Source organism: Dryas octopetala, chromosome 7 (assembly GCF_963921425.1).
Source record: "Dryas octopetala chromosome 7, drDryOcto1.1, whole genome shotgun sequence".
Taxonomy (NCBI): Eukaryota; Viridiplantae; Streptophyta; class Magnoliopsida; order Rosales; family Rosaceae; genus Dryas; species Dryas octopetala.
Genome location: NC_141372.1, coordinates 6,659,931 through 6,684,474, shown reverse-complemented (window position 1 = coordinate 6,684,474; position 24,544 = coordinate 6,659,931). Strand labels below are relative to the sequence as shown.

Genomic DNA, 24,544 nt, shown 5'->3' with positions numbered 1-24,544 from the left:
ATTTTAGTAGTGCTGACTTGGAATTGGTGTGATAAACTGATTGAGAACAGAATTATTTCTATTATTTTTTTTTTTTTTGACAGAATCTTTCCTCTTCCTTACTCATTCATTATTTTCATTATTTGTTAATAACTGAATACTCATTCATTATTAAAATATTCTAAGTCGGCAAGCTAAGTCCTAGAATATTATTTGGGTTTTGGGTTCTTGGACAGCTCAGTCCATCCATTAAAACTTTTCAAAAATTGTACTAATAAAAACACATTTAGAAAATTATATTGTCATTTTGGACTTTGATTTTGTTTTTAGTTATTAACTTTAGATTCATTAGAGCATGTATATTGCTAAGCTAAATATTAAAGGCAAGATTTAGCTCAAAATGTGAAAAAATTTCTACCTTACTAGATCAAATGCAAGGCAATTCATGCCTTGGCAAGATTTTAAGTTAAATTTAATCCAAAATTTTGTTATTGCTCTCATGGAAGTCAAGGAATTGTGGAGCCCGCATGGAGAAAAAGCTGGTGGCAGCACCTCAAGTGGAGTCTAGGTGTCACGTGCGGATTGGATAGGCGGGTCCCTTTTGTCTTCATGTATGCTGGCCCAAAAAAAGCTTTTCCAATTGTTATTTTTATTTTTTAAAGCCCACCTATCAATTTCCGACACATGGCACCAATGTTCAAATTTGTGACAATTGCCACTGTTCACGAATGCTGCCTTTTGTTTTTTTTTTAATTGCCACCAGCCAATAAACAAATGAAAAAAATAATTAAATGGATATTTAAATAATAATATTTAAATATATTCAATAATTACAATAATATAATTATTAAACTATATTAATTTATATGAATATATATGAATACACTTAAAAAATTAAATATGTGAATTTTTGCCTTTTGCCTCTAATAATGTATAAATTTATGCATTTGGCTAAAAACAAAAGCTAAATTTTGCCTTTAGCCTTTAACATCTTGGCTTTATTCAATAAGAAACTTAAAAACATATATATAAGACAACCCAACATTTAACAAAAATTAGATGCTATTTCAATTTAATAACTTTTAAATTTATTTCAATTTTTCTCTTATTTTTTGGGATAAATTTTTTTTGCAGAGGAAACTTAGTACCACCACTAAACCAATGGTGATTGGCTATTTCATGATGAATTCGATAGCTTTAGAAAATTTGGAATATTTATTTTTATTGATTTTCTTTTTCCCATTTCCTTTTTCTTTTCCAAATTGAGCCATGTATATGTGATATATGCCAAGTCTATTTTTGCTCACCACAAAAAAGTGGTGGTAAACATTATTATTATGGTGAACAGGTGACACATGTCAACAAAAAGGAGAAAACAACAAAACCAATTCATGTGAACCCCTAAATTGATCTATATGGTATATAGATTAAATAGTTACACTATATATAGTAAATACGTACCTCAAAAGCTATGTTTGTGTGTGTACATATATATCAAACTCCTATAAGAATACATCAAAATATAATATCCTTCTGGTATGTATATAAGGAAATTAAGGAATGACATAGCTAGTGTGACACACACACACACGTTAGGTCATCTCTCTCTTTGTCTGTTTGTTTATGAACACAGACACCCATTTCAATAAATACGTACTGTTGAACAAAAATTGTAAATAAATAATAATATTATTACCCAACATAATTTCTCCCAAAATTCATTTCAGGAATAAAGGTTTTATTATTTTGGGTACGACCCATTCAAGATGAAGTACATCTCTTAATTACAATCCCTTGACTTAAGGGAATACCCTTTGATTCCAATTGTAATGAAACCAACGGATCACTTTATGAGTGTTTGGATTTTCAATAGGTGAAAGACCTATTGAAATAAAATTCATTTGCGACTGCGGTTGCACCCATATTTTAGATTGCCTACGTACCTATTGAAGGATCAAACTACACGTAGTTCTATGGTTTTTGGATTTAAATGGGTGAATGATCCATTTAAATGATTTGAGTAATTTGGGTAGGGTTTAGAGTCCTTGGATTTGATAATTTGATAATTTCACCTCAATTATACTTGATAATTTCTCAACAAAAAAAAAAAAAAAATCAATCCAAAGTCTTAACTCCAAAATTGCAATTCAAGAAACGTGCACCAAACAATCAAACATACATGTACAATCTGGCTCTAGTTTTTAATGGGTTGTTTCAATAAGACATTATGGCTCTCATAAATTATCAAGGCACTTTTATGGAAAACTTTTTGTATAATTTTATTATCACTAATTTTTCAGAAAGTTACTAGTAATTTAATATTAAAATCACCATCATCATCACTTAAAGGAAAGGTTTCACTTTTTATGAACTTTAATTACAATTAAATTTTAATTATTATCCCCTGAAAATCAATTACGCAACTTCTATTAAAATACACTGATAAATAAGTGATGTCATGTCACTGATACTTTTTGGGAAAAGATTGGCCGATTGGGCATCCTCAAAAAAGAAGAACAAGAACATGAACATGATATTGGGCCCCTTTCACATTTGTCCCTGCCACAAGTATTCTTGTAAGTACGCCACTTTTATGTTTTTTTCACCATACGCTGCTTTTATGTTGCAGATAGAGATACCACATCTATAGCAAAAAAAACAAAAACAATTTTTTTTTTTTTTTTTTACATCTATACCATCTAAACTTTAAAGGCATTGTCACCCAAAAGAAAATTGAATCATATTGTCACATAAATTTAAAACTTGTTGAAATGTAGAATTCAGACCTAACTTTGTCAAATTTTTCACTTTCTAAGAAACAATTAATATACAAATGACCTCAGATGCTCGAATTGGACATGTTAATTCATACCAAAAAATTTGACTCATCCTACATCATTAGTTAAATGTCGTATGCATACAACTTAGGCTAAATTTTACAAATGGTACTTGTGGTTTGGGTAAAATTTTAGTCTTAAGTTTGGTATAAATTTTTTTAATTATACACTTGTGGTGCAATTAATTTTCAATCTCACATATTCAATCAATATTCCATTAAAATTCTACCACGTAAGCGTCATGTAATCCATTATAAAAGGCAACCAAATTCCAAAATTTAATGCATGAAGTGATAAATTATTACTTGAAAAAACAAATTTACCCATCACATATTTGGCACCGTGGTAGAATTTTAGTAAAATCTTAACGAAATGTATGAGATTAAAAATATATTGAACCACGAGTACATAATTAAAAATTGTCAAATCAGAAGTGTAAGATTAAAATCTCACCCCAGGTCCCAAACCACAATACCATTTGTGAATTGTGAACTTTGACAAATGGATGTAGGTCACGTGAGGCACATGACATGCAAGTTTTATGGGACAAATGGATCGCTGCTGACTCGCTGTCAAGAAGGCGACAAGCGTACCAATAGTTGAGACTTGAGGTGGGTGCGAACTTTTGACCTCAACCTTCTTCGTGTTTTCAATTTTTAATTGTCTTTTGGAATGAGTTAGCAAGGTGTGTACTACCAGCTTTCCCTGATATAAGGGCCGAACTCGACCTTTCAACCATCATGACATCTTCCATGGTCAAAAAAAAAAACAAAAAACTATCATGACATCTTGGACAGAACACATCCCTCCTGCTTTACTACTATACTTTCAGTCTCTTCACACCACACATCCACTTCCTTTCTCTTTTCCTCAAACTCCTTTTGACAGATAAATGAGATAACAAAACCCCACCACACCCATCACACACACACATAATTACTTATGGGATCCACAAAGGAAGGGGATCCTAGTATCCCACAAAATCACATAAAATTATTTATAAGATCCCACAAATAAAATAAAAAATATATATATATATATATAAAACCCCACCACACAAATCACACACACACACATATATATATATATATATAAAACTCAACCACACACATCACACACATATATACACACACATATATATATATATAATATATACTTCTTTATCATTAAGCATTCAAAAGAAGGTTCAAGGTTTCATAATGTATAGGCTGACAGAATGACAGAACAAGAAGGAAACAAGCAGACATATAAGCTGCTTCACTTTTTCATGTATTCATGAATATATGCAAATAGGAATGAGCAGAGAATTCATGGTGATCATATATATGTACATCGGAGTTTTTGTATAAGGCCTTTTTAACATCAGGTGGAAGGGCATCATGGATGTTTTTTCGAGGTCTTCTCGAGCAGAAGAGGATGAAGAAGCTCTGAAATGGGCTGCAATAGAGAGGCTGCCTACGAATTTACGTATTGGGAGAGGCTTGTTCATTGATGGTGAGGGTCAAGCTAGAGAGGTTGATGTAGAGAAACTTGGTTTGCTGGAGAGGAAGACTTTGTTGGAGAGGCTGGTGGGCCATGCAGAGAAAGATAATGAGAAGTTCTTGCTAAAGCTCAAGGATCGCATTGATCGGTGAGTTCCATGAATATGTATAAAATTTGGCATCTTTAACTTCCAAGCTAAAATGGGTCATTGAGGTATTTGTGTTGGTCTTTCTCTGTTTTTTTTCAAATTTAAATGCAGAGTTGGACTTGATGTGCCAACAATTGAAGTTCGGTTCGAGCATCTGACTGTGAAGGCAGAAGTTTATATTGGAAGCAGAGCACTGCCTACCTTACTCAACTTTGCTATCAATATGTTACAGGTAAATCTTTTAGATCAGACAAATATGAATTCTATTCTATGATTAATAATTTTCTCTCCAAATACTTACCTTATAAAACTCCCCTGGTATAGGGAATGTTGCATTATCTTCACGTTTTTCCAAGTAGAAAAATACCATTAACAATCCTTCAAAAAGTTAGTGGCATCATCAAGCCTCAAAGGTGAGTGAGACATATTTGTTAAAGCTATCCATTGTACATTTTACCAAACAGTTATTATTTAACTTACGAATTTTGAATGCAAATCCTGCAGAATGACTTTGCTTTTAGGTCCCCCTAGCTCTGGAAAAACCACATTACTATTGGCTCTGGCAGGAAGACTTGGTAAAGATTTAAAAGTAAGAAAGCTTAACTTCAGGGTTTTTTTATTTTATTCAGTTCATATCTCCTCTGGTCTAATAGGGTATGTAATTGATGAATCATAAGTCTTCGGGGAGAGTTACATATAACGGGCATGGGATGGAAGAATTTGTACCTCAGAGAACATCAGCCTATATTAGTCAAAATGATCTCCATATTGGAGAACTGACAGTGAAAGAGACATTGGCTTTCTCAGCTAGATGTCAAGGAGTTGGGTCGAATTGCGGTCAGTCATAACACCATGTATTTGATACATTTCATTTTTCCTTCCAAAGAGTTTAAGGTTCTGATTTCATATTTGGAAAAATTTCAGACATGTTGGCAGAATTATGTAGAAGAGAGAAGGAGGAAAATATCAAGCCAGACCCCAACATTGATGTCTATCTGAAGGTGAGTAAACAGATTGAAAAGCAAATATTCTCAGTCTACATTTGTTATAAGCTATAATTTTCATACCAATACTTTTTCATTATATAAAATTCCTCTGACACTTCAACTTCTTCAGGCAGCAGCACTAGAAGGGCAGGAGACCAGTGTAGTTGCTGATTATATTCTCAAGGTACTACATTGACCTTCGTTTCAGTTTTCAGATACACACAACAATTTGAATACATTTATTTAATGTTATGTTTCTGCTTTGAATTTATTGCAGATTTTGGGACTTGAAGTGTGTGCCAATACTATGGTGGGGGATGAAATGGTAAGAGGTATCTCAGGTGGAGAAAGAAAGAGGGTTACAATAGGTAAAACATAGAACAAGGCATTGTATTTCTAAAAATGTTTTTAATTTCACAATGTTTAAATTGAACACCATGTACTTGGAATTGATACTTCTTCGATTCCTGGTAATAATGCTACAGGGGAGATGCTTGTTGGACCAGTAAGAGCTCTCTTCATGGATGAGATATCAACCGGCTTGGACAGTTCAACAACTTTCCAGATTGTAAATTCAATCAGACAATCCATCCATATTCTTAAAGGAACTGCAGTTGTCTCACTCCTCCAGCCAGCCCCTGAAACTTATAACCTCTTTGATGATATAATTCTTCTCTCGGATGGGCAAATTGTGTATCAGGGTCCACGCGAAAACGTGCTTGAATTTTTTGCATACATGGGTTTCAAATGTCCTGAGAGGAAAGGAGTTGCTGACTTCTTGCAAGAGGTGAGTCCACTTTTGAATCCCTTCAATTTCTTGCATGTGTTTGAGTACTCTCCATAGCATGTCTTTTTTTTTTTTCTTAACAATATTGTTCTGGTGGGGGTGTGGTAGGTGACATCAAGGAAAGACCAAGAGCAGTACTGGGCACGTTTGGATGAGCCTTACAGATTTGTTACTGTCAATGAGTTTTCGGAAGCATTCCAGTCATTACCCATTGGTCAGAAACTTGGCGACGAGCTTGCTATTCCCTTTGACAGGTCTAAAAGTCACCGTGCTGCTTTAACAGCTAAGAAATATGGTGTTAACAAGAAGGAGTTGTTCAGAGCTTGTCTTTCTAGAGAATTCTTGCTCATGAAGAGGAACTCATTTGCCTACATTTTCAAATTGGCCCTAGTGAGTAAAGCATTTGATTTTTGATATTTGACTTAATTGGAAAAGAACTGTAAGAATAGTGCTTGAAACATTATTATAAGGAAAATTGGAAAATTGAAAACTTCATTGAAACATTAGTACTTGACCTCAAGGAGATTCTAACTTATTGTCATTTTTTACCTTTGTTTTTCAGCTTATTATCTTAGCTTCTATAACAACAACAATATTTCTACGAATTGAGATGCATAAAGATACAGTGGAGGATGGTGGAATTTATATGGGTGCTCTGTTCTTCGCGGTCATTGTAGCAATGTTTAATGGAATATCAGAGCTCAACATGGCCATTATGAAGCTTCCCGTCTTTTACAAGCAAAGAGACCTTCTCTTCTTTCCTTCATGGGCATACTCTCTACCTGCATGGATCCTCAGGATCCCAATCTCTTTTGCAGAAAGTGCCATTTGGGTGGCCATTACTTATTATGCCATAGGATTTGATCCACATGTTGAAAGGTGAGAAAAACAAAGCATTATAATTCAAAGTTGAGTAGGAATTGATAAATGCTCTATGTTGCAACTTGCAGGTTCTTCAAGCAGTACATTATACTCCTGTGCATAAACCAGATGGCGTCCGGGTTATTCAGGTTCATGGCAGCATTAGGAAGGAATGTAATAGTAGCAAGCTCAACTGGATCCTTTGCATTGCTTATAATTATGGTTTTGGGTGGATTTGTCTTATCTCGAGGTGATTTAATGATAGAAGTAATAAGATTCCTATTGATCACTGCTGATGTGATTCAGATTCTAATTACAAAGCCCATTTTCTTTGCACAGAGGCTGTGCCAAAATGGTGGTTGTGGGGTTACTGGGTCTCGCCATTGATGTATGGACAAAATGCTATAGTTGTGAATGAATTTCTTGGAAAGAGTTGGAGACATGTAATCATCTCTCTCTCTCTCTCTCTCTCTCTCTCTCTCTCTCTCTCTCTCTCTCTCTCTCTGTGGAATCTTGAAAAAGAAAAAAAGATATAAGGTGAATGATTTGTGGAGATATCTCTATGTTGTAGGTTCCACCTAATAATTCTACAGAATCCTTAGGAGTTTTGGTCCTGAAGTCTCATGGGATATTCCCAGAAGCACATTGGTACTGGATTGGAGTGGCAGCTTTAATTGGATATATTTTTCTATTCAATCTCCTTTTTACTTTGTCTCTTCAGTATCTTGATCGTAAGTATCATCATTCATATGTTCTTTGTGTCTTCAGTCTTGGACTTGTTTATCTGAAATCTGGATTAATGCTGCAGCATTTGGAAAGCCTCAGACAGTACTATCCAAAGAAAGCATGGCTGAGAGAAATGCTAACAGAACTGGAGAGTTCAATGAGTTATTACCAAGAGGAAAGAGTTCTTCTGGTGGGTCATAATTCAGTTCAGTTCCCATATACCTTTCTGTTTTATGTACCATGCATGTTATATTTAAGCATTTTTTATCAACAATACAATGCAGAAAGTGGTATTGGAGGTCAAACTACCTTATCATTATCTGCAAGAGAGGCAATAAATGATGATACTAATGGGAAAAGGAAGAGGGGAATGGTTCTTCCTTTTCAACCCCTTTCCCTTGCTTTCGATGAGATCAGATATGCCATAGATATGCCACAGGTAACTTTGAGTTTTAAATTAGAAGTACCTCTATGCATAAGCAGAATTTGTGAGTGGAGAATATCAATACCTGCATCCTGAATTTTCTATGTACTTTTTAGGAAATGAAAGGTCAGGCTATCCAGGAGGATCGGCTGGAACTTTTGAAGGGTGTGAGTGGTGCTTTTAGGCCAGGAGTCTTAACAGCTCTGATGGGTGTTAGTGGTGCCGGTAAGACCACTCTAATGGATGTGTTATCTGGAAGGAAAACTGGTGGACATATTGAGGGAAGCATCATGATATCTGGGTACCCAAAAAGGCAAGAAACGTTTGCTCGCATATCAGGATATTGCGAGCAAACTGATATCCACTCTCCTCATGTCACAGTCTATGAATCTCTGCTTTTTTCTGCATGGCTTCGACTACTCCCTGAGGTTGACTTTGCAACTAGAAAGGTCTGAGTTTAGTATTCTTCTTTAACAAACACTATAAAACATCAAACATAAGCATTCTTGTGTTCTCTTCAGGCTTACCAAGTTATGTGCAAATCTGATATTTGATGGGTTGCAGATGTTCATTGAGGAAGTCATGGAGCTGGTGGAGCTGACTTCATTAAGGGACGCGCTTGTGGGGTTACCTGGTGTAACTGGTCTTTCAACTGAGCAGCGCAAAAGGCTAACAATTGCTGTTGAGCTTGTTGCAAATCCATCTATAATATTCATGGATGAACCAACCTCAGGCCTCGATGCCAGGGCAGCAGCAATTGTGATGAGAACAGTGAGGAACACTGTGGACACCGGACGAACTGTGGTTTGCACTATCCATCAGCCAAGCATAGATATATTCGATGCTTTTGATGAGGTTAGATATCCATATCTTTTTTCAGAAAGGAACTGATTACGTGCTTTAGTAAATGTTTTAAGTACTTAATGTTGCATTGCAGCTTCTTCTTCTGAAATTGGGAGGTGAGCAAATATATGCTGGTCCATTAGGCGGCCATTCCTCCCATCTGATTGAGTACTTTGAGGTCAGTCAGGACTACAGAGAAATAAGCCATAACATGTTCTCCCATAGCATTGCTAAATAACTAACCTATATGAGTTTTGTTATACCAAGGGAATTAATGGAGTTCCTAAAATTAAAGACGGATATAACCCTGCAACCTGGATGTTGGAGATTACTTCCGCAGCACAAGAGGCAACTCTTGGGGTTAACTTCCCAGATGTGTACAAGAACTCAGAACTATACAAGTAAGAGTACTATCTTTCTAAGCCTCTTTCAGATAGTTTCTTGTCTATAAACTATTAATATTCTAAGATGAATGGTTTAGGAGAACCAAAGCAATGATCAAGGAACTAAGTATACCTCCCTTGGGTTCCAAAGATGTATACTTCCCTACTCGCTACTCGCAATCCTTTTTCACTCAATGTATGGCTTGCCTATGGAAACAGCACATGTCATACTGGCGAAACCCATCATATAGTGCAGTGAGGCTGTTATTCACCACATTCATCGCCTTGTTGTTCGGTATGATATTTTGGGATCTTGGATCGAAAAGGTATTTAGACAAATAAACTTAAAGCATGGGAATGGCCTGCAGAGTTTTAATTCCTTAATCACCAATATGTTCAAACCTGTTTGGGACTGCAGGAGAAGGCAGCAAGATCTGTTCAATGCAATGGGTTCTATGTATGCTGCTGTTATCTTTCTTGGGGTACAAAATGGTGCCTCAGTGCAGCCAGTGGTGGCTGTTGAGAGAACAGTCTTCTACAGAGAAAGAGCAGCTGGAATGTATTCAGCTTTGCCATATGCTTTTGGACAGGTAATGCATGCTTGAAGTATCCGATAAGCTTGACAATATTGATTGATCATGAAACATAACACATGCTTCTCTTCCGGAAATTAATCAAATTTTGGGGAGCTCATCAAAATGTTCAATCCCTCACCAAGTCGCATGCTCTTGCAGATGATGATTCAGATTCCCTACATCTTCATTCAGACTCTTATTTATGGGATTATAGTATATGATATGATGGGATTCGAATGGACAGTTGCCAAGTTCTTTTGGTACCTTTTTTTCTTGTACTTCACCTTATTATACTTCACATTCTACGGCATGATGACAATGGCTCTTACTCCCAACCACTACATTGCTGCCATAACTTCATCCACCTTCTATGCAATATGGAACCTTTTCTCAGGATTTGTCGTTCCTCCAACAGTAAGTTCTAAATAATACATGCATACATAGATACATTCATACACGCATACATTCATACATACATACATACATGATACGTAGATACATGCCGACGTGTGTGTGTGTGTGTGGGCACACACACGAATACATTCTATGCAATGTGGAACTAAAATTTGCTTATGACAGAGAATTCCAATATGGTGGAAATGGTACTACTGGGTTTGCCCTGTTTCTTGGACTTTGAATGGAATGGTTGCTTCGCAATTTGGAGACATAAAGGACAGGCTCGAGTCTGGCGAAGCGGTGGAAGATTTTGTAAGGAGTTACTTTGGATACAGGCATGACTTTTTGGGCATCGTTGCGATTGTGACTGTTGGGTTTTCATTGCTATTCGGCTTCATCTTTGCCTATTCAATTAGAGCATTTAACTTCCAAAGAAGATGAGAATGTGATACAAATAAATTGCACAATATTCCATTGTTGCCTTCCAAAGAAGATGAGTAAGTGATACAAATATATTGCACAATATTCCCTTATTGCAATAACGTCCTTACTCTGTTAATTTTCATAGACAAATTTTCAAAGAAGAAGCTTCTACGGTTCTACTCTTATTTGTGTGTGTGTGTGTGTGTGAGAGAGAGAGAGAGAGAGAGAGAGAGAGAGAGAGAGAGAGAGAGAGAGAGAGCTTCCACTTTCATGAACAAGCATAAATCATATCAAGCTACCTCGCATATACTAATAGAGTTACCTTCATGAACAAACGATATCCAAAACAATAGCAAATGCAGGGCACAAAGTAAAATCGTATCAAAGGGGGTGTGCCTAAACAAGTTAAATCAGAGTTATACAAGAACAAGAAATTATGTTGCCGACTTGCCACCGCATATGTTACAGTTAGAACTCAGAGAATCATTCTCAGTAAAACTACAATGGAAAATTTAAATTAGAAAAACACCAATTTGGAAGAAAAAAGAAAACCCTTCGTCATCATCTCAAGTTTTCAAGTCATCCAAGAAGCTTTGCAACTCCCTCAAACCTTCAGCAGAAAAACTCCTCTGCACTCTTGAGCGAGGGGCAATCAAATTAGGTGGAGGCTGGGGTTGAAAGCAAACTACAACAGCCACCAAATTGTCCCCACTCTTCCTCTTCAAAGCCTCATCAACCAAATCTTTGCTACACATGGCTGGGTCATTGTGCTCCTGAAGCCTGCGACGAGCAAACTCCACAGCATTTTGACTCCTAAACACATCCCAGATCCCATCACAGCCTATGATAAGGAACTCGTCTTCCTCTGTTAGTTTTGCAGTCATAAATTCTGGCTCTGCACTGAGTGGTCCACCATCTCTGCCCTTCATTCCTTCTATATGCCAATCTCCTAACGCACGAGCAACATTAAGCTGCCCATTAAGGTAACCGTCATACACATATCCTCCAGATGCCTCAATGCGTTTTTTCTCTTTGCTGCAAATTGGTTTGTGATCCCTTGACATTTCAATTGCTTTGCCACGGCGGCACAGCACTGCTCGACAATCTCCAGCATTTGCTACCACCAACAACCTGCCATTAGAAACTAAGATCAATATATGACTAATCAAAGGCACATATGCGATAGTACCTTCACAAGTAATATTTCGGTACTCAGGCCAAATTAATAGAACAAGCTTGAGCTGAATAAACAGAGCAGACCCAGATTTAACTAAAATCATACTACTAACCAGGCACAGCTTGAGTTTACAACCCTCTATTGGATTAAGACAAGTTGGCATGGCCTGTATACAGCTAAACGGACCAACTGGATAAAAGATTACCCACTCCAATAAGAAACTATTTTCAACATAATATGGCTGGGTAGTAATTCTTTCCATTTTTTTTCTATCAACAATAAGAAACCATAAGTGAGATAAACTTTTCTTCAGTCTGCAAGTAACTCACAGCTTACTTCAGAGGGCAATAGAGCATCAGTTACAACTTTAGGGTACCAACCCAGATTATATAGCGTTATTGATTTACATTGAATTTTAAGGCAACATTTCGTCTTAAAAAAACTAAGCATTAAGGAATGAGAGCCAAATTTCATGCACATCACCAAAAATGCACCTCCAGAAAATGAGTTAGTTAATTCAGGGGAGTACAATGAAGCACCATGCTTAGTGAGAGTACAACTCACCCCATAGAAGAATAAACTAAAATATTAGTGATCTACATTGAGCAGTAATGATACATGCATCTATAGTTTGCAGGTAGAAAAAAAAGAAAAAGAAAATAATAAACAAAACCAACCTTCCAACAAGAAGAGCTGTCAATGCAGTGGTACCAGAAGAAAGAGTGGCATCCATAGTGCAAGCTTCTTCAAAGGCAGTGTCAGTTTGCAGAAATGCTGAAGTGACAACCCTTTCAATATCCATAGGGAAGTCTTCATCCTCAAAAATGAACTTTGGCAAATGAAAGCAAGCAAAGTCAGCTGCATGCTTTCCTCCATGTCCATCAAATACCTGGTCAGCCAACAACATATCAATGTTGAGTTGAAAAATACTAACAATAGACTACTACAAATGCATTACATATAGGATCACTGTCCAAACAATGTGTTATTCGAAACTACATGTCAAGAGACGAGGCATATAGTCAGCAAATAAGAACTAAACAATTTGGATGTAGAATGTAATTGTACCATAGTATGGCAACATGTAACATGTGGAAGAGAAGATAAATACCCCATATAAGGCACTTGGGCCATCAGTAAAATTCTTGAGTCCGTAATCGTGCATAAAATTGTCAACACAGAGATATACATCTTCCATGCTTGTACGGGACCCAATGTCAGCCCATGCTCCAGAGCGGACAATTGGAATGAACTTAGATTCAAAGTCCTCTACTTCACCTCCAGATTTAACTGTAATGTCTGATGTCTTCGTCTTCATCTGCTAAAATTCCATTCGACCTTTAATAAATACATACCAAAACCGGAAAATTTATGAAAGACAGTTTTAATCCATAGGAAAACAAATCTTCCATATCCCAAAAAGATTACTACTCATAGCAAGTATAAGTAATAACAAAATGTGGAACAAATTCAGTGCTACACTTACAAAAACTTAAGCATTTTAGAGAAATGAACCACAAAAAACTGATTTCTCACTGTAGGTTTCAAATTAACAATGAGAAAACCCCATTTGCTTTTTTCTGTTTGATTCTTTGGTTTCAGAAGCTAAGTACCAATTTAAGCATTAAACTAAACAACAAAGCGAAACCGAAATGGCAAAAATGCAGAAGCTTTAAATGAAACATACAAGGGACGGGTGTCGAACAAGCGATTTCTTGCACGGAACAGGAACGCCATCGCTGCGGCTGAAGCACTGCCAGTACGCCGAAGCGAGAGGGTTCGGAGGCCGACCCTCGCTCGAGCTCCCATTTTCCAAGCTTCCCACTTTACTTCCTTCCATGCTTCTCAACCATCACATCCAATGCCCAAAAACCTTAAATGCTAAAATTATGAAACTTTTCTGAGAATGTGACTGGTTTTATTGAGCTGAAAGAAAAGGGTCTGAGAAATGGCTATGTCGGTGGATACTAAACTGAAAATAAGAAACAAAAATTAGGGTTAGGGGTGAAAGAAGGAAATGACTAATGAGTTGACTCAGCTGGTGATTACTGTATTGAAACACAGAGAGATGCAATTTTTCTTTTTCAGGGATCTTGTTGGTGAATTATGAGAAGATTAGATTTGGGGATTTAGGTTTTTGCAGATGCAGACCTTGAAAAGGACGGCAGTTTGCTGATGGGGAAGTACAATAGGGATTTTGAAGAGAGAAATATGACAATTAGGGTTTAGAGAGAGAGAGAGAGAGAGAGAGAGAGAGAGAGAGAGAGAGAGAGAGAGAGACGAAATCGTAGTGAAAGCGATGCACTGTGATCTTACAGAGAAAATTGAGAGATTTTGGGCGATCTACACGAAGACGCAGCTTTTTTGCTGAATGCCGAGATCTAACTGGTCGGTTTCTTAGGGAAAGGAAGCTGCGCAACGACGTCGTTTTGAGGATCACTGCTGCATTTGACCTTTTGTTTCATATGGTCCCACGCCTTTTCTAGGAAAGGAAAGGAATAGATATTTTTGAGAAATAAATATCTAAGATAATTAAATATAAAACATAAAATAAAATAAGCTTACCTAAAATAGGGCTAGAGGGAAATGGATTTGATTGATTTCGACCCCAAAAAAGATGGTTTTCATTGTAAAGGACTTTACAATCATGGCGTCCTTTCTTTAACTACGTTAAGCTTCATTATCAAATCAACATTATTAGTATTTTTTTTGTCAGACTGTCAGAGTATGAATGAAGTTTAACTATGTACCAAAAAATCTACATCATTAGCCATAATGCATACGCGAATTGATTCTTTCTTTCAAGTGCATGCAAACGATGGCCATGAATATTTAAAAATGGTTGCATAAAGGAAAATAATAGTCAACTTCTAAGGAATGATATGTAACATATATAAAAGCAAATTAAAGGACCGGAAGTATAGTACTTTTATATCACAAATTATTATATTCACAATCATGTATAGTGTTAATATGCGGTAATTAAATCATGTCATATCCTATTGTGTTCGAGTCGTGTCATTTTATGTATAATGCTAATTAAGTTTAACCCAATAAAAACACTCATAGTATAGAAATAGGTATTATAGTAAGCATATTTTAGAATGAAAATTTTACATCATAAGATGGAAAAGGTAAATTTAATCTGTCTAAATTTAAATTTCACATGCGTCTATATGTCATACAGCGTCCACGTATTAGAATTTTCCAAACCGAACATATACGTTAAGATAAACTTAACTTGTTTATTAATTGCATTGGACTTGATTTACAAATCTTAATTAATTTATGACCAACCAAACATCACTTATACATTCATGACAAAGAAAAAAGTCAGTCAGTTTCTTCATACAACAATATTGGTTAACATTCAATCGACTTATTCATTATTCATATTAGCAAGTGAATTATATTTATGGTTTTTTGTATGAATAAAAATTGTGTTCCAAACTTATTATCCATGTACATAATCATTTTAGTTTAAACTATAGTTTTCCCCTGTTTTTAGTCATTGCATTGAGATCGAGTTTTGGGTCATATGGTAAGATGAACAATTGGTAGCTGATTTTTCTAAAGTCAGAACTAATGAAGAGAATGAGGTAGTAGAGTTCAAACAAATACCAACAGATTTTTCAAACTTGTAACTTAAACTAATATGCAGATGAAGAGGCTTAATTGTAGCGCAGCCACTTAAAGTGAAAGGTACTCTGCAACTATACATGCAAAAAGGCCTTGCAAACTTGAGTAATAGTTGAGTTAATTTGGGTGCTTCTGCAGAGAGTGACAAAATAACAATAAAACTATTCTCTCTCTCGCTCTCTTAGCTGAGTTGAGTAGTAGTACGTCTACAGGAAACTCATTCCAACACGCGTCTCCAACAGAGAAACTGGTGGCACTAGACAGCAATTAAGCAACGTACGTGTTTGATATATGGACTATGGAGGGTCCAAGTTCAACCCATATGGCTCATGAGTCATGCCCAATTACAAAACGCCACCGTTGGGGTCCTTGTCTAATGTTACCAATTACTCCACCTTCTTTCTTTTTTCTTTTTTTTTTGTCGAAACTCCACCTTCTTTCTTAACCTATGCAACCAAACCCACCTCCTCTCTTTTCCTATATATATTTAATTAATATAAACAGAGAGAGAGAGAGAGAGAAACAGAGAGAGAGAGAGAGAGAGAGAGAGAGAGAGAGAGAGAGAGAATCAGAGAGATGGCCATCTCATCATGCACTTGCAGCCTCAATCTGCCACCTCCAAATCAAAATTCAAGAAGCCCTTCTCTGCCTTCAAAGGCAAATCAACTACTTTCATGGCGAGTAATCAAAACCCAAGTACCCAACTTGCATTCCTCTCGTATATGCACTTGTTTTTCTAATGACCCATTTCGCAATTCTGATTGAAAAGGTCATTCTGGTGTTTAATTTTGTCAAATATCTATGTTTGCAGGAACAAAATCAATGATGGGTCATGGAGTAAGCGATCCTGTGTTTTGGGCATGACTTGCATCATGGTTGGGTTGGAAATGGGCAGCAACTTAGTGAGTGGCCAAAGCCATGTTGCAATTGCTGAAGCTATGCCTTTGCCATTGGCAATAGAATCATCAATTAGTGATCGGAGGGTGGTTGCAAAATGGAGTGACAAGAGACTGTGTCCACAGTGGAGAGCCAATTCTTTGGAGACCATTGTGCCTGAGAACCTCCCTCGGCCGTCGGCTCACCGGAGATCGGAAGCCGTTGGTTCTTCTTCTAAGGATGCCCCGGCAGTTAAAATTGTAGTTAGAAGAAGTGGTGCAGCTAATTGCTTTTTTATGTAATTTCATATTTACACCACCATCATTTGTATATGCACCACATGTATAGGCATTTCATTGGGTTGTTGGGACTAAAATGACTGCTGGGAAAGTACAGATATTTTCACAAATACGAATTTTATGATTTTTATCGTTTTCCTTGGACTTGGGAACGGGACGTACACAAGTAGTACATGAATTTTCTGCTTTATTTCTCTATAAAAGTTCGAAATTTAGGGTAGTACAACATTTGCTCATACATAATTATTGATGTGGTACTTGTAGTACATATTGGAGGCTCTCATAGGCCAAAAACCCAAAAATGAAAGCCAAAATAGAAAGAGTCGTCTTGGATGGCAGCTCCTCTCAACTTTCTCAAAGACCAAAATATATTGGCATGCAGTTTCTTTTCTCTTTTTTTTTTTTTTTTTGGGTAAATAAACTTTATTAAGGAACCAAAACAGCTGCAGCAAGACAACCCAAGAGAGAAATACAATAGAGGCCCAAAACGCACCCGAACAACAAAAACCAACAGGCCCAAAAGGCCAAAAGACCATAACAGAACACCAGAAGCAGGAAGCAGGGGAGTTTCTTTAGAGCCTTTTTTACAATAAAAAATAAAAAATTAAAGAAATTAATAGTCAACTTTAGTGCTTTTTTTTTTTTTTGGTGGGTTGAGTCAACTTTAGTGCTTTTGAAGAGTGGTAAATTGTCACTAAACTTTTCAAAAAAAAAAGTAATCAACTGCCAACTGCATACATATTATGGCTACTCAAGCCCAAACTCAGTTATAAATGTCAAGTCCTGAGCTAAGCCCATTTCAAGGAAGTTGGGAACCATAGACAAGTTTAATAAATTGAAGCCCAAGTAATCACTATCAGCCAGGATAGCCCAAAAAAATGTTTGTCCAATATTATATTATCTCCTTTGTGCCCAATTAGGAAATTAAAAGAAAGAACGAAAAAAATAAAACTTGTGAGATTTAGATCCTCTCGGAAAGTATTGATTTCATGCATACATATTCATATTTCAAGTAGGTTTGTATTTGTATTAGTCCAATTGCATGTCCAAGTTTAGTTCCCAGTTTGTGATCAGTTGTGCTAGTTTTATCCTATATATATTAATGATTTGTTACGTCTTGTCTTGGTCTCATGATTCTTCTTTTTGGATTTCAAAAATAATATTTGAGTACATATATACTTGTCATGATTGCTTGTGAAATTGCTTAAGCAAATTAATTATTGAAGTAGGCTTTTATGTATATTATCTTCAGTTCGTCAAGTCAATATGCACTGGACTTATTTAATTTTTGTTAAATTGTTCTCAAGGTGAAGAAACAGAAGAGATCAGAAGTGCAGAAGCCTTACGGTTCGACTTTGGCTCCATTAGAGTTGTGAGTCTTGTGACAAATAACTTTTCCCAATAAGCTTGGACAAGGCGGATTTGGTATTGTTTACAGACACTACTGGAAAAATGGACAGTAGGCACGAATAATGACTCACAGTTATGAGGGGAATGAGATTACAGCATTTCCAAACATGGTTTTGAGCAATCAGTGACTCAAACTTAGTATTCACGGTATAACCGTGAGTAATTTAATAATGGGCACTGGTAACTGTGAGGATTTTTAAAATTCAGCGGCTTCGGCTACGTGGAGCCGCTGGAACGGAGCCGATAAATGAATGAGTACAACATTCGCATTTACTAAGTCACAGATGACCAAACTGTGACATGTAGTAATTCACAGTAGTCCAAACCGTGCCATGTACTAAGTACTGTTCGGATTGTGTACAAGTTTGCTGGTTATCCAAAGTCTCACGGTTTTGAATAAATTGTGTATATTTAAACTATTAGTCACTGTTTTCATGCAGTGCCTATTCCTAAAGTAATATTTTATCTTTCAGTCACGGTTTACATACTGTGCCATGATCAATATTACTATTGCCACTGTCACGGTTTACCCTAAATCCTGAAATTATAAGCAACAGAGAACCGGACCTCTCTTGAGAAGACCGGTCCTCCGGAGGCGCTTGATCATTTCTGCTTGAATTAAGAATCGGATCTCTCTTGAGGAGACCGGTCCTCCAGAGGCGATCCATCATTTCTGTTTGAATTAAGAACCGGACCTCTCTTGAGATGACCGGTCATCCAGAGGCGATCCATCATTACTGTCAGATTTTATCTATTAGTCACGGTTTACATACTGTGCCATGACCACACTGATATGGCATATGCGATATGAAGGATTAACCCTCCTCCTTCCCTCTCCAATTTATCACGCGAAATAAATGATATTAGCAGTACCCACCGCGCGCAGGAGCGAAACCCACTTCTCTTCCCCCCTTTGATTGAGAAATTTTTCTGCGCTCACGGATCAACTAAGGCCAGGTATGGGTTTATTTAGTATACTCATATCCCAAATTTGCCTAATTAAGTATGTAATGGTAGTCTTCTTATACTTCATCCCCATTCTGAGTTGTTGGCTATGAAGTTGAACAACGACCACGAGACCGGATTAGATTAATGAGATGAGGAATTGACAAGGAGAACCTGGCAATCTGAACTTGAATTATTACATGTTAGACTTACCTATTATTTGCTCTACATCTGATTGATTTAGAACAATAGAAATATTGGGTTTGATTGCAATTTAGGAATTCCCAGTTTTTGAGGTTCATGACTTTATAATATATGTTATGAATATATCATATGAGTATGCATTTGGTTTGTCACACTTGCGTGATGAATAATCCCCATACGTATGTATTTTGTTTGACATTTTAATTTAGCAAGCATTTAATTTTTAGTATTGCATTTTTAATATTACAATACCTACTTGTATATTTGAGCTGACCTATATTCCTGCAGTTTTTTTTTTAAGATTCTAAATACAGAACAAAGAAGAACACTTGAAGCTTGGTCTGTGCGCTTTCACAATTGAAATCAAGTTTGTTGTTGTCTCAATTTCTATTTACATGTAGATATAATTGTTATCAACAAAGGTAGTGAAAAAATGACTCAATTTTCTGATCCCATTTAGTTATCCTTCTTCCTCCCAACCCATGTTTTTATTATTCTCTCTCTGTATTGGCCTTGGCAGTTTTGGGTATAAGCAAATGAACATGGAGCAGGTGGTTACAGTAGAAATTAAAATTAATTCTTGAATATATCCATCAATTGTCATAAGGATGTATTGGGAAACTGCATCCAAGCATATTTCCTACTGTTCGTACATCCACTTTTTTGTTGAACATCTTTATGGGCTTCGTCTGCTATTATTTTTTGGATTTTTTCTGCAAATTGACTTAGTTTTCTTCTAATTACTAGGCAGATAGTGACTTCTCAATGGATAAAGATTGGGTATTTTTGGATCGTATGAGTGACGAATATTTGACAAGGCTACGTGCATTCATCGCCCATGCATTAAGAGTATCCGCATTTGATGGGCACATTAAGTGCCCGTGTAGTCAATGTTGTAATCGGTATTGGAAGTCACCTATAGAAGTTGAAGAACACATTTTTGTTGATGGTATGGACGAAGATTATGTTAATGCACCATGGACATCGCATGGGGAGCAGTTGCCTAGGCCTAACACCGAAGCAACCCATGTTCAGAATGAAGATATGACTGGTATGTTGCATGATGCCTTTGGAATGCATGGGTTTGAATATACTGCTGGAACTAATGATGATACCTCCCCGCCCTCTGGGCCCACTTCTGCTGCTGAAAGCTTTTTCCATGCGATGGAGGATGCTAAAGTAGAGTTGTACCCAGGCTGTGGTAGAACTAAGCTTTCCTTCTTGGTGAGATTATATCAGATCAAGTGCTTGCATTCTTGGACCAACACATCTTTTACAGAATTGTTGACTTTGCTAAAGGATTGGTTTCCGAAAGGGGTGAATTTGCCACCCAGTTTTTATAAGACGAAGAAGTTCATTACTGACTTGGGTTTGAGTTATGAAAAAATTGATGCATGCCCAAAAGATTGCATGTTATATTGGAAGGAGCATGCCAACAATACATCATGCCATGTGTGTGGCAAACCACGTTACAAGGAAAACATAGAGGCCGGACATGTCACTCGTACTAAAGTTGCTAATAAGGTGTTACGTTACTTTCCTTTGGGACCACGACTCCAACGTCTTTATATGTCACATCATACCGCTGATTCTATGGTATGGCATGCCGAACGCAGACAGGTGGATGGTGTGCTTAGGCATCCTGCAGACTCCCCAGCGTGGGAAAAATTAGATAGTTTGGATCCATCCTTTGGTTCAGAGCCACGTAATGTGCGCTTAGGGTTGGCTAGTGATGGATTTAATCCTTTCGGTATGATGAGCTTATCCCACAGTACTTGGCCGGTGATCATTTCAGTTTATAATCTTCCACCGTGGCTATGCATGAAACAACCGTACTTAATGCTTTCTTTGCTTATTCCCGGTCCTAAGAGTCCTGGAAATGATATAGATATTTATCTTCAACCTTTAGTGGAGGAGTTGAAGACTCTTTGGGAACATGGGTTACCAACATTTGATGCAGTGAAAAAAGAGACTTTCATCATGCGTGCTGCCGTTTTATGGACAATTAATGATTTTCCAGCATATGCGATGCTTTCAGGTTGGAGCACTAAAGGGAAGAAGGCATGTCCACAATGTGCATATGGGACATATTCTCTAAGGTTGAATGTAAGTCAAAAAGAATGTTATCTTGGTCATCGTCGATGGTTGCCTATCAATCATCGGTTTCGAAGATTGACTCATTCATTTAACGGATCCCAAGAGCATGGTTTACCACCAATTCCTATGACAGGTGCAGAGTGTCTGGCTTCATTAAGTGGGTTAACCTTTCAATTCGGTAAGGGTAAAAAGAAATCTTTAACTCGCAAGCGCAAACATGATGCTGCCAAGTACGATGGTCCATGGAAGAAAAAAAGCATTTTTTTCGATCTACCATATTGGAAGGATCTTCTTATTCGACATAATCTGGATGTGATGCATATTGAAAAAAACGTCACAGATAGTGTTTTGGGGACGTTGTTATGTATTGATGGGAAAAACAAAGACACATACAAGGCTCGCTTGGATTTGGTGGATCTAAGACTGAAAACAAAACTACATCCCATACTTGAAGGGGGAAGAACAAAACTACCCCCGAGCCCTTTCACCTTATCAAATGAAGAAAAAACGTCAATGTGCACAGTCCTTGCATCAGTCAAGGTTCCTGATGGGTTTGCCTCCAACATAGCCAGATGTGTTAAAGTTGAAGAGAAGAAATTAATAGGTCTAAAGAGCCATGATTGCCATATACTTATGCAGTACTTGATTCCTATTGCAATTCGTGGGATCTTACCAAGAAATGTGATTCGTGTGCTACTCGAGCTTAGTTCATTTTTTCGAAACCTCTGTTCTAAGGTTGGTACTACTGGTCACTTTCAAGTTTTGTCTCGAAGAATCGCAATTACATTATGTGAATTAGAAAAGTTATTGCCGCCGGCATTTTTTGACTCAATGGTTCACTTGCCTATTCACCTTGCTGATGAAGCAGCAATAGCTGGTCCTGTACAATACAGGTGGATGTACCCAATCGAGAGGTATTAAAAACGCAGTATGTAATGTATAAATATATTTTATTTATTATTTGCTTTATTCTCCTCTGTTACATGAATCAAACATGCACAAGTTATATATATATATATATATATTTTACACTTTGGGTTAGTTTTCTTTTACTTATGCTCATCACCACGTTAATTATTTTATGCAGATACCTGCAAACACTCAAGAAATATGTTCGTAACAAATATCGTCCCGAGGGCAGCATCGCCGAAGGGTATATTGTTGAAGAGTGTTTAACTTTTTGCTCTATGTATCTTGGGGACGAAACTGTTACACGTCGAAATAGGCCTGGTCGAAATGTTGATGCGGTAGGGAGTGGTGCACGTGACGGACTAGTAATATTTTCAGCACCTGGAAGATCTCTTGGGAGAGTTGAATTATTCAACCTAGACCAATCAAAATGGGAAAGAGCACACTTGCATGTGTTGCTCAACTGCCCCGAAGTCCAACCTTATATAAGGTGCAATACATAAGATGTTGATGTGAATTTGATAATACTGGATGGTTTCATTTTTTTCAAATAATTGTCAAACCATCTTATCATTTATTTCATTTATTAGGGACCACGTTGCTCGTGAGAGGGCAAATCGAGGACCACGCATAAGTGAAGCAGCATCTATACAATTAGCGCACTTGTCATTTCCGGAGTGGTTTCGAATACATGTTAGTATCCTGCTAGTAATTGATATATTTAGAATGATGTTGATATATTTCGGAATAGTGTATAATATTTGGTCATTTATGCAGATCGATGACCAAATAGATCGTGGGGTTTGCAACATTAGTGACGACTTGTGTGCATTGGCTAGTGGACCGAGTCGGCGAGCTGGTCGTTGGAAAAAATACATAATGAATGGTTATCGGTTCCATGTGAAATCTGTTGATGAGGCTGGCCAGTCACAAAATAGTGGAGTATTTGTACAAGGTGAGAATGAGAATTATGCTATAGTTGAAGATACTAATCCGAGCTCATCCATGGTTGACTATTATGGTGTACTGAATGACATTATTGATTTAGACTATCATAATGACCGACATGTGGTGTTATTTGATTGTGACTGGATAAATGGGCAAGGCCGCCAAAGTGGTATTAAAATAGATGAATATGGGTTTACATTAGTGAACTTCAGTCGATTGATGCCCCCACAGGACACATTTATTTTAGGGTCACAAGCACATCAGGTGTTTTATGTGCAAGATCTAAATCAACCAGTTTGACATGTTGCCGTGAAAACAAGGCCTAGAGATTATTTTGACATGGGCATAGTAACAACCCATGATATTTCTGCACCTCAAAACTTGGATGATGCCACTAATGTGGTCGACGAAGTAGAGGTCCGAACAGATGTGGAAGATGTTTTGGTGACTTAAATGGACAGCCAGGTAAATCTTATTTTGAATATCACACTTTATGGCAAACATCATGAGGAGGTGATTTGGTTTTTCGCCCATGACTAATTATATCCCTCGAATGAACATGTGAACATATTTTACTTTGGTGTTTGCAATTTGTGTTCCTGCTGATCTGAACTTAGATAAGTCACTTGCAATATCCAGAAAACAAGTAGATTAGATTCACATGTTGTATTTTCAGGCATGCAATACGGAACTTTATACTCATAGTTCTTACTGTGCTTACTTTCTTTTCATCACCATAAGATGGTTGTTTTGTAATCGAATTTGCTTCCATAGCATATGGATATTATATATTATGTGCAAATATGAATAACCCGATAATTTTGAAGATCTACATGGATTCATTTGGTAACCTTAAGATGATCAACAAAATAACAGGGCACTGGACAATATATGAAACAAGGCTAGTATTTAAAGTATTTAATGCAATTGTAGATCGGGTACGCTATTTTTGGATCCCTCACAGGGCTCTTTGATCCACTATTTTTTGGTTCTGTGTTGTGGTTATATACCTCTCTAACCTCCATGTAAGGTGTAGGAGGTTCCACCAATGGTGACCATTGAGGACCAATTGGCATACCTCTTGGGGAACTAGAAATGCTCCTAGAAGGACTAAGACTCGTAACATTCTGGCCCTCATCGAGTGGTGAGCATGGTGTTGGCGCCTCTATACCCTTCGGGAGCTCAAATGC

The 24,544-nt window shown here is 37.0% G+C and overlaps 3 protein-coding genes and 1 pseudogene across 5 annotated transcripts; 3 read left to right on the top strand and 1 right to left on the bottom strand.

The window, feature by feature from the left end:
* Positions 1-3,991: 3,991 nt before the first annotated feature.
* LOC147279075 (pleiotropic drug resistance protein 1-like) lies at positions 3,992-11,014 on the top strand. Its single transcript, XM_086249818.1, has 24 exons — positions 3,992-4,446; positions 4,558-4,678; positions 4,771-4,859; positions 4,951-5,035; positions 5,124-5,283; positions 5,371-5,447; positions 5,563-5,616; positions 5,710-5,800; positions 5,918-6,219; positions 6,328-6,609; positions 6,782-7,098; positions 7,170-7,330; positions 7,420-7,523; positions 7,652-7,811; positions 7,889-7,996; positions 8,091-8,245; positions 8,347-8,679; positions 8,795-9,085; positions 9,168-9,251; positions 9,341-9,474; positions 9,555-9,782; positions 9,875-10,046; positions 10,191-10,445; positions 10,611-11,014. Exons 1-24 carry the CDS (start codon positions 4,196-4,198, stop codon positions 10,866-10,868), a joined length of 4,272 nt encoding a protein of 1,423 aa, XP_086105944.1. The 5' UTR covers positions 3,992-4,195; the 3' UTR covers positions 10,869-11,014.
* A 113-nt stretch (positions 11,015-11,127) lies between these two features.
* Positions 11,128-14,351, bottom strand: DBP1 (DNA-binding protein phosphatase 1). Of its 3 annotated transcripts, XM_086250255.1 has the most exons (5): positions 14,179-14,272; positions 13,715-13,999; positions 13,139-13,348; positions 12,705-12,916; positions 11,128-11,981 (listed from the first exon to the last, which is right to left on the bottom strand). In XM_086250255.1, the coding sequence occupies exons 2-5, from the start codon at positions 13,865-13,867 to the stop codon at positions 11,417-11,419; spliced, it is 1,140 nt and encodes a 379-aa protein (XP_086106381.1). In that variant the 5' UTR covers positions 13,868-13,999; positions 14,179-14,272; the 3' UTR covers positions 11,128-11,416. The 3 variants fall into 3 exon arrangements, with proteins under 3 accessions (XP_086106381.1, XP_086106380.1, XP_086106382.1); XM_086250254.1 differs by having other exon boundaries at positions 13,715-14,351; XM_086250256.1 differs by having other exon boundaries at positions 13,139-13,345; positions 13,715-14,349.
* Positions 14,352-16,198: 1,847 nt separating this feature from the next.
* On the top strand, positions 16,199-16,976 carry LOC147279073 (histone deacetylase-like protein). The gene is made up of 2 exons (XM_086250257.1): positions 16,199-16,343; positions 16,478-16,976. The coding sequence occupies exons 1-2, from the start codon at positions 16,243-16,245 to the stop codon at positions 16,842-16,844; spliced, it is 468 nt and encodes a 155-aa protein (XP_086106383.1). The 5' UTR covers positions 16,199-16,242; the 3' UTR covers positions 16,845-16,976.
* Positions 16,977-20,119: 3,143 nt separating this feature from the next.
* Positions 20,120-23,795, top strand: LOC147279072 (uncharacterized; annotated as a pseudogene).
* Positions 23,796-24,544: the final 749 nt, after the last annotated feature.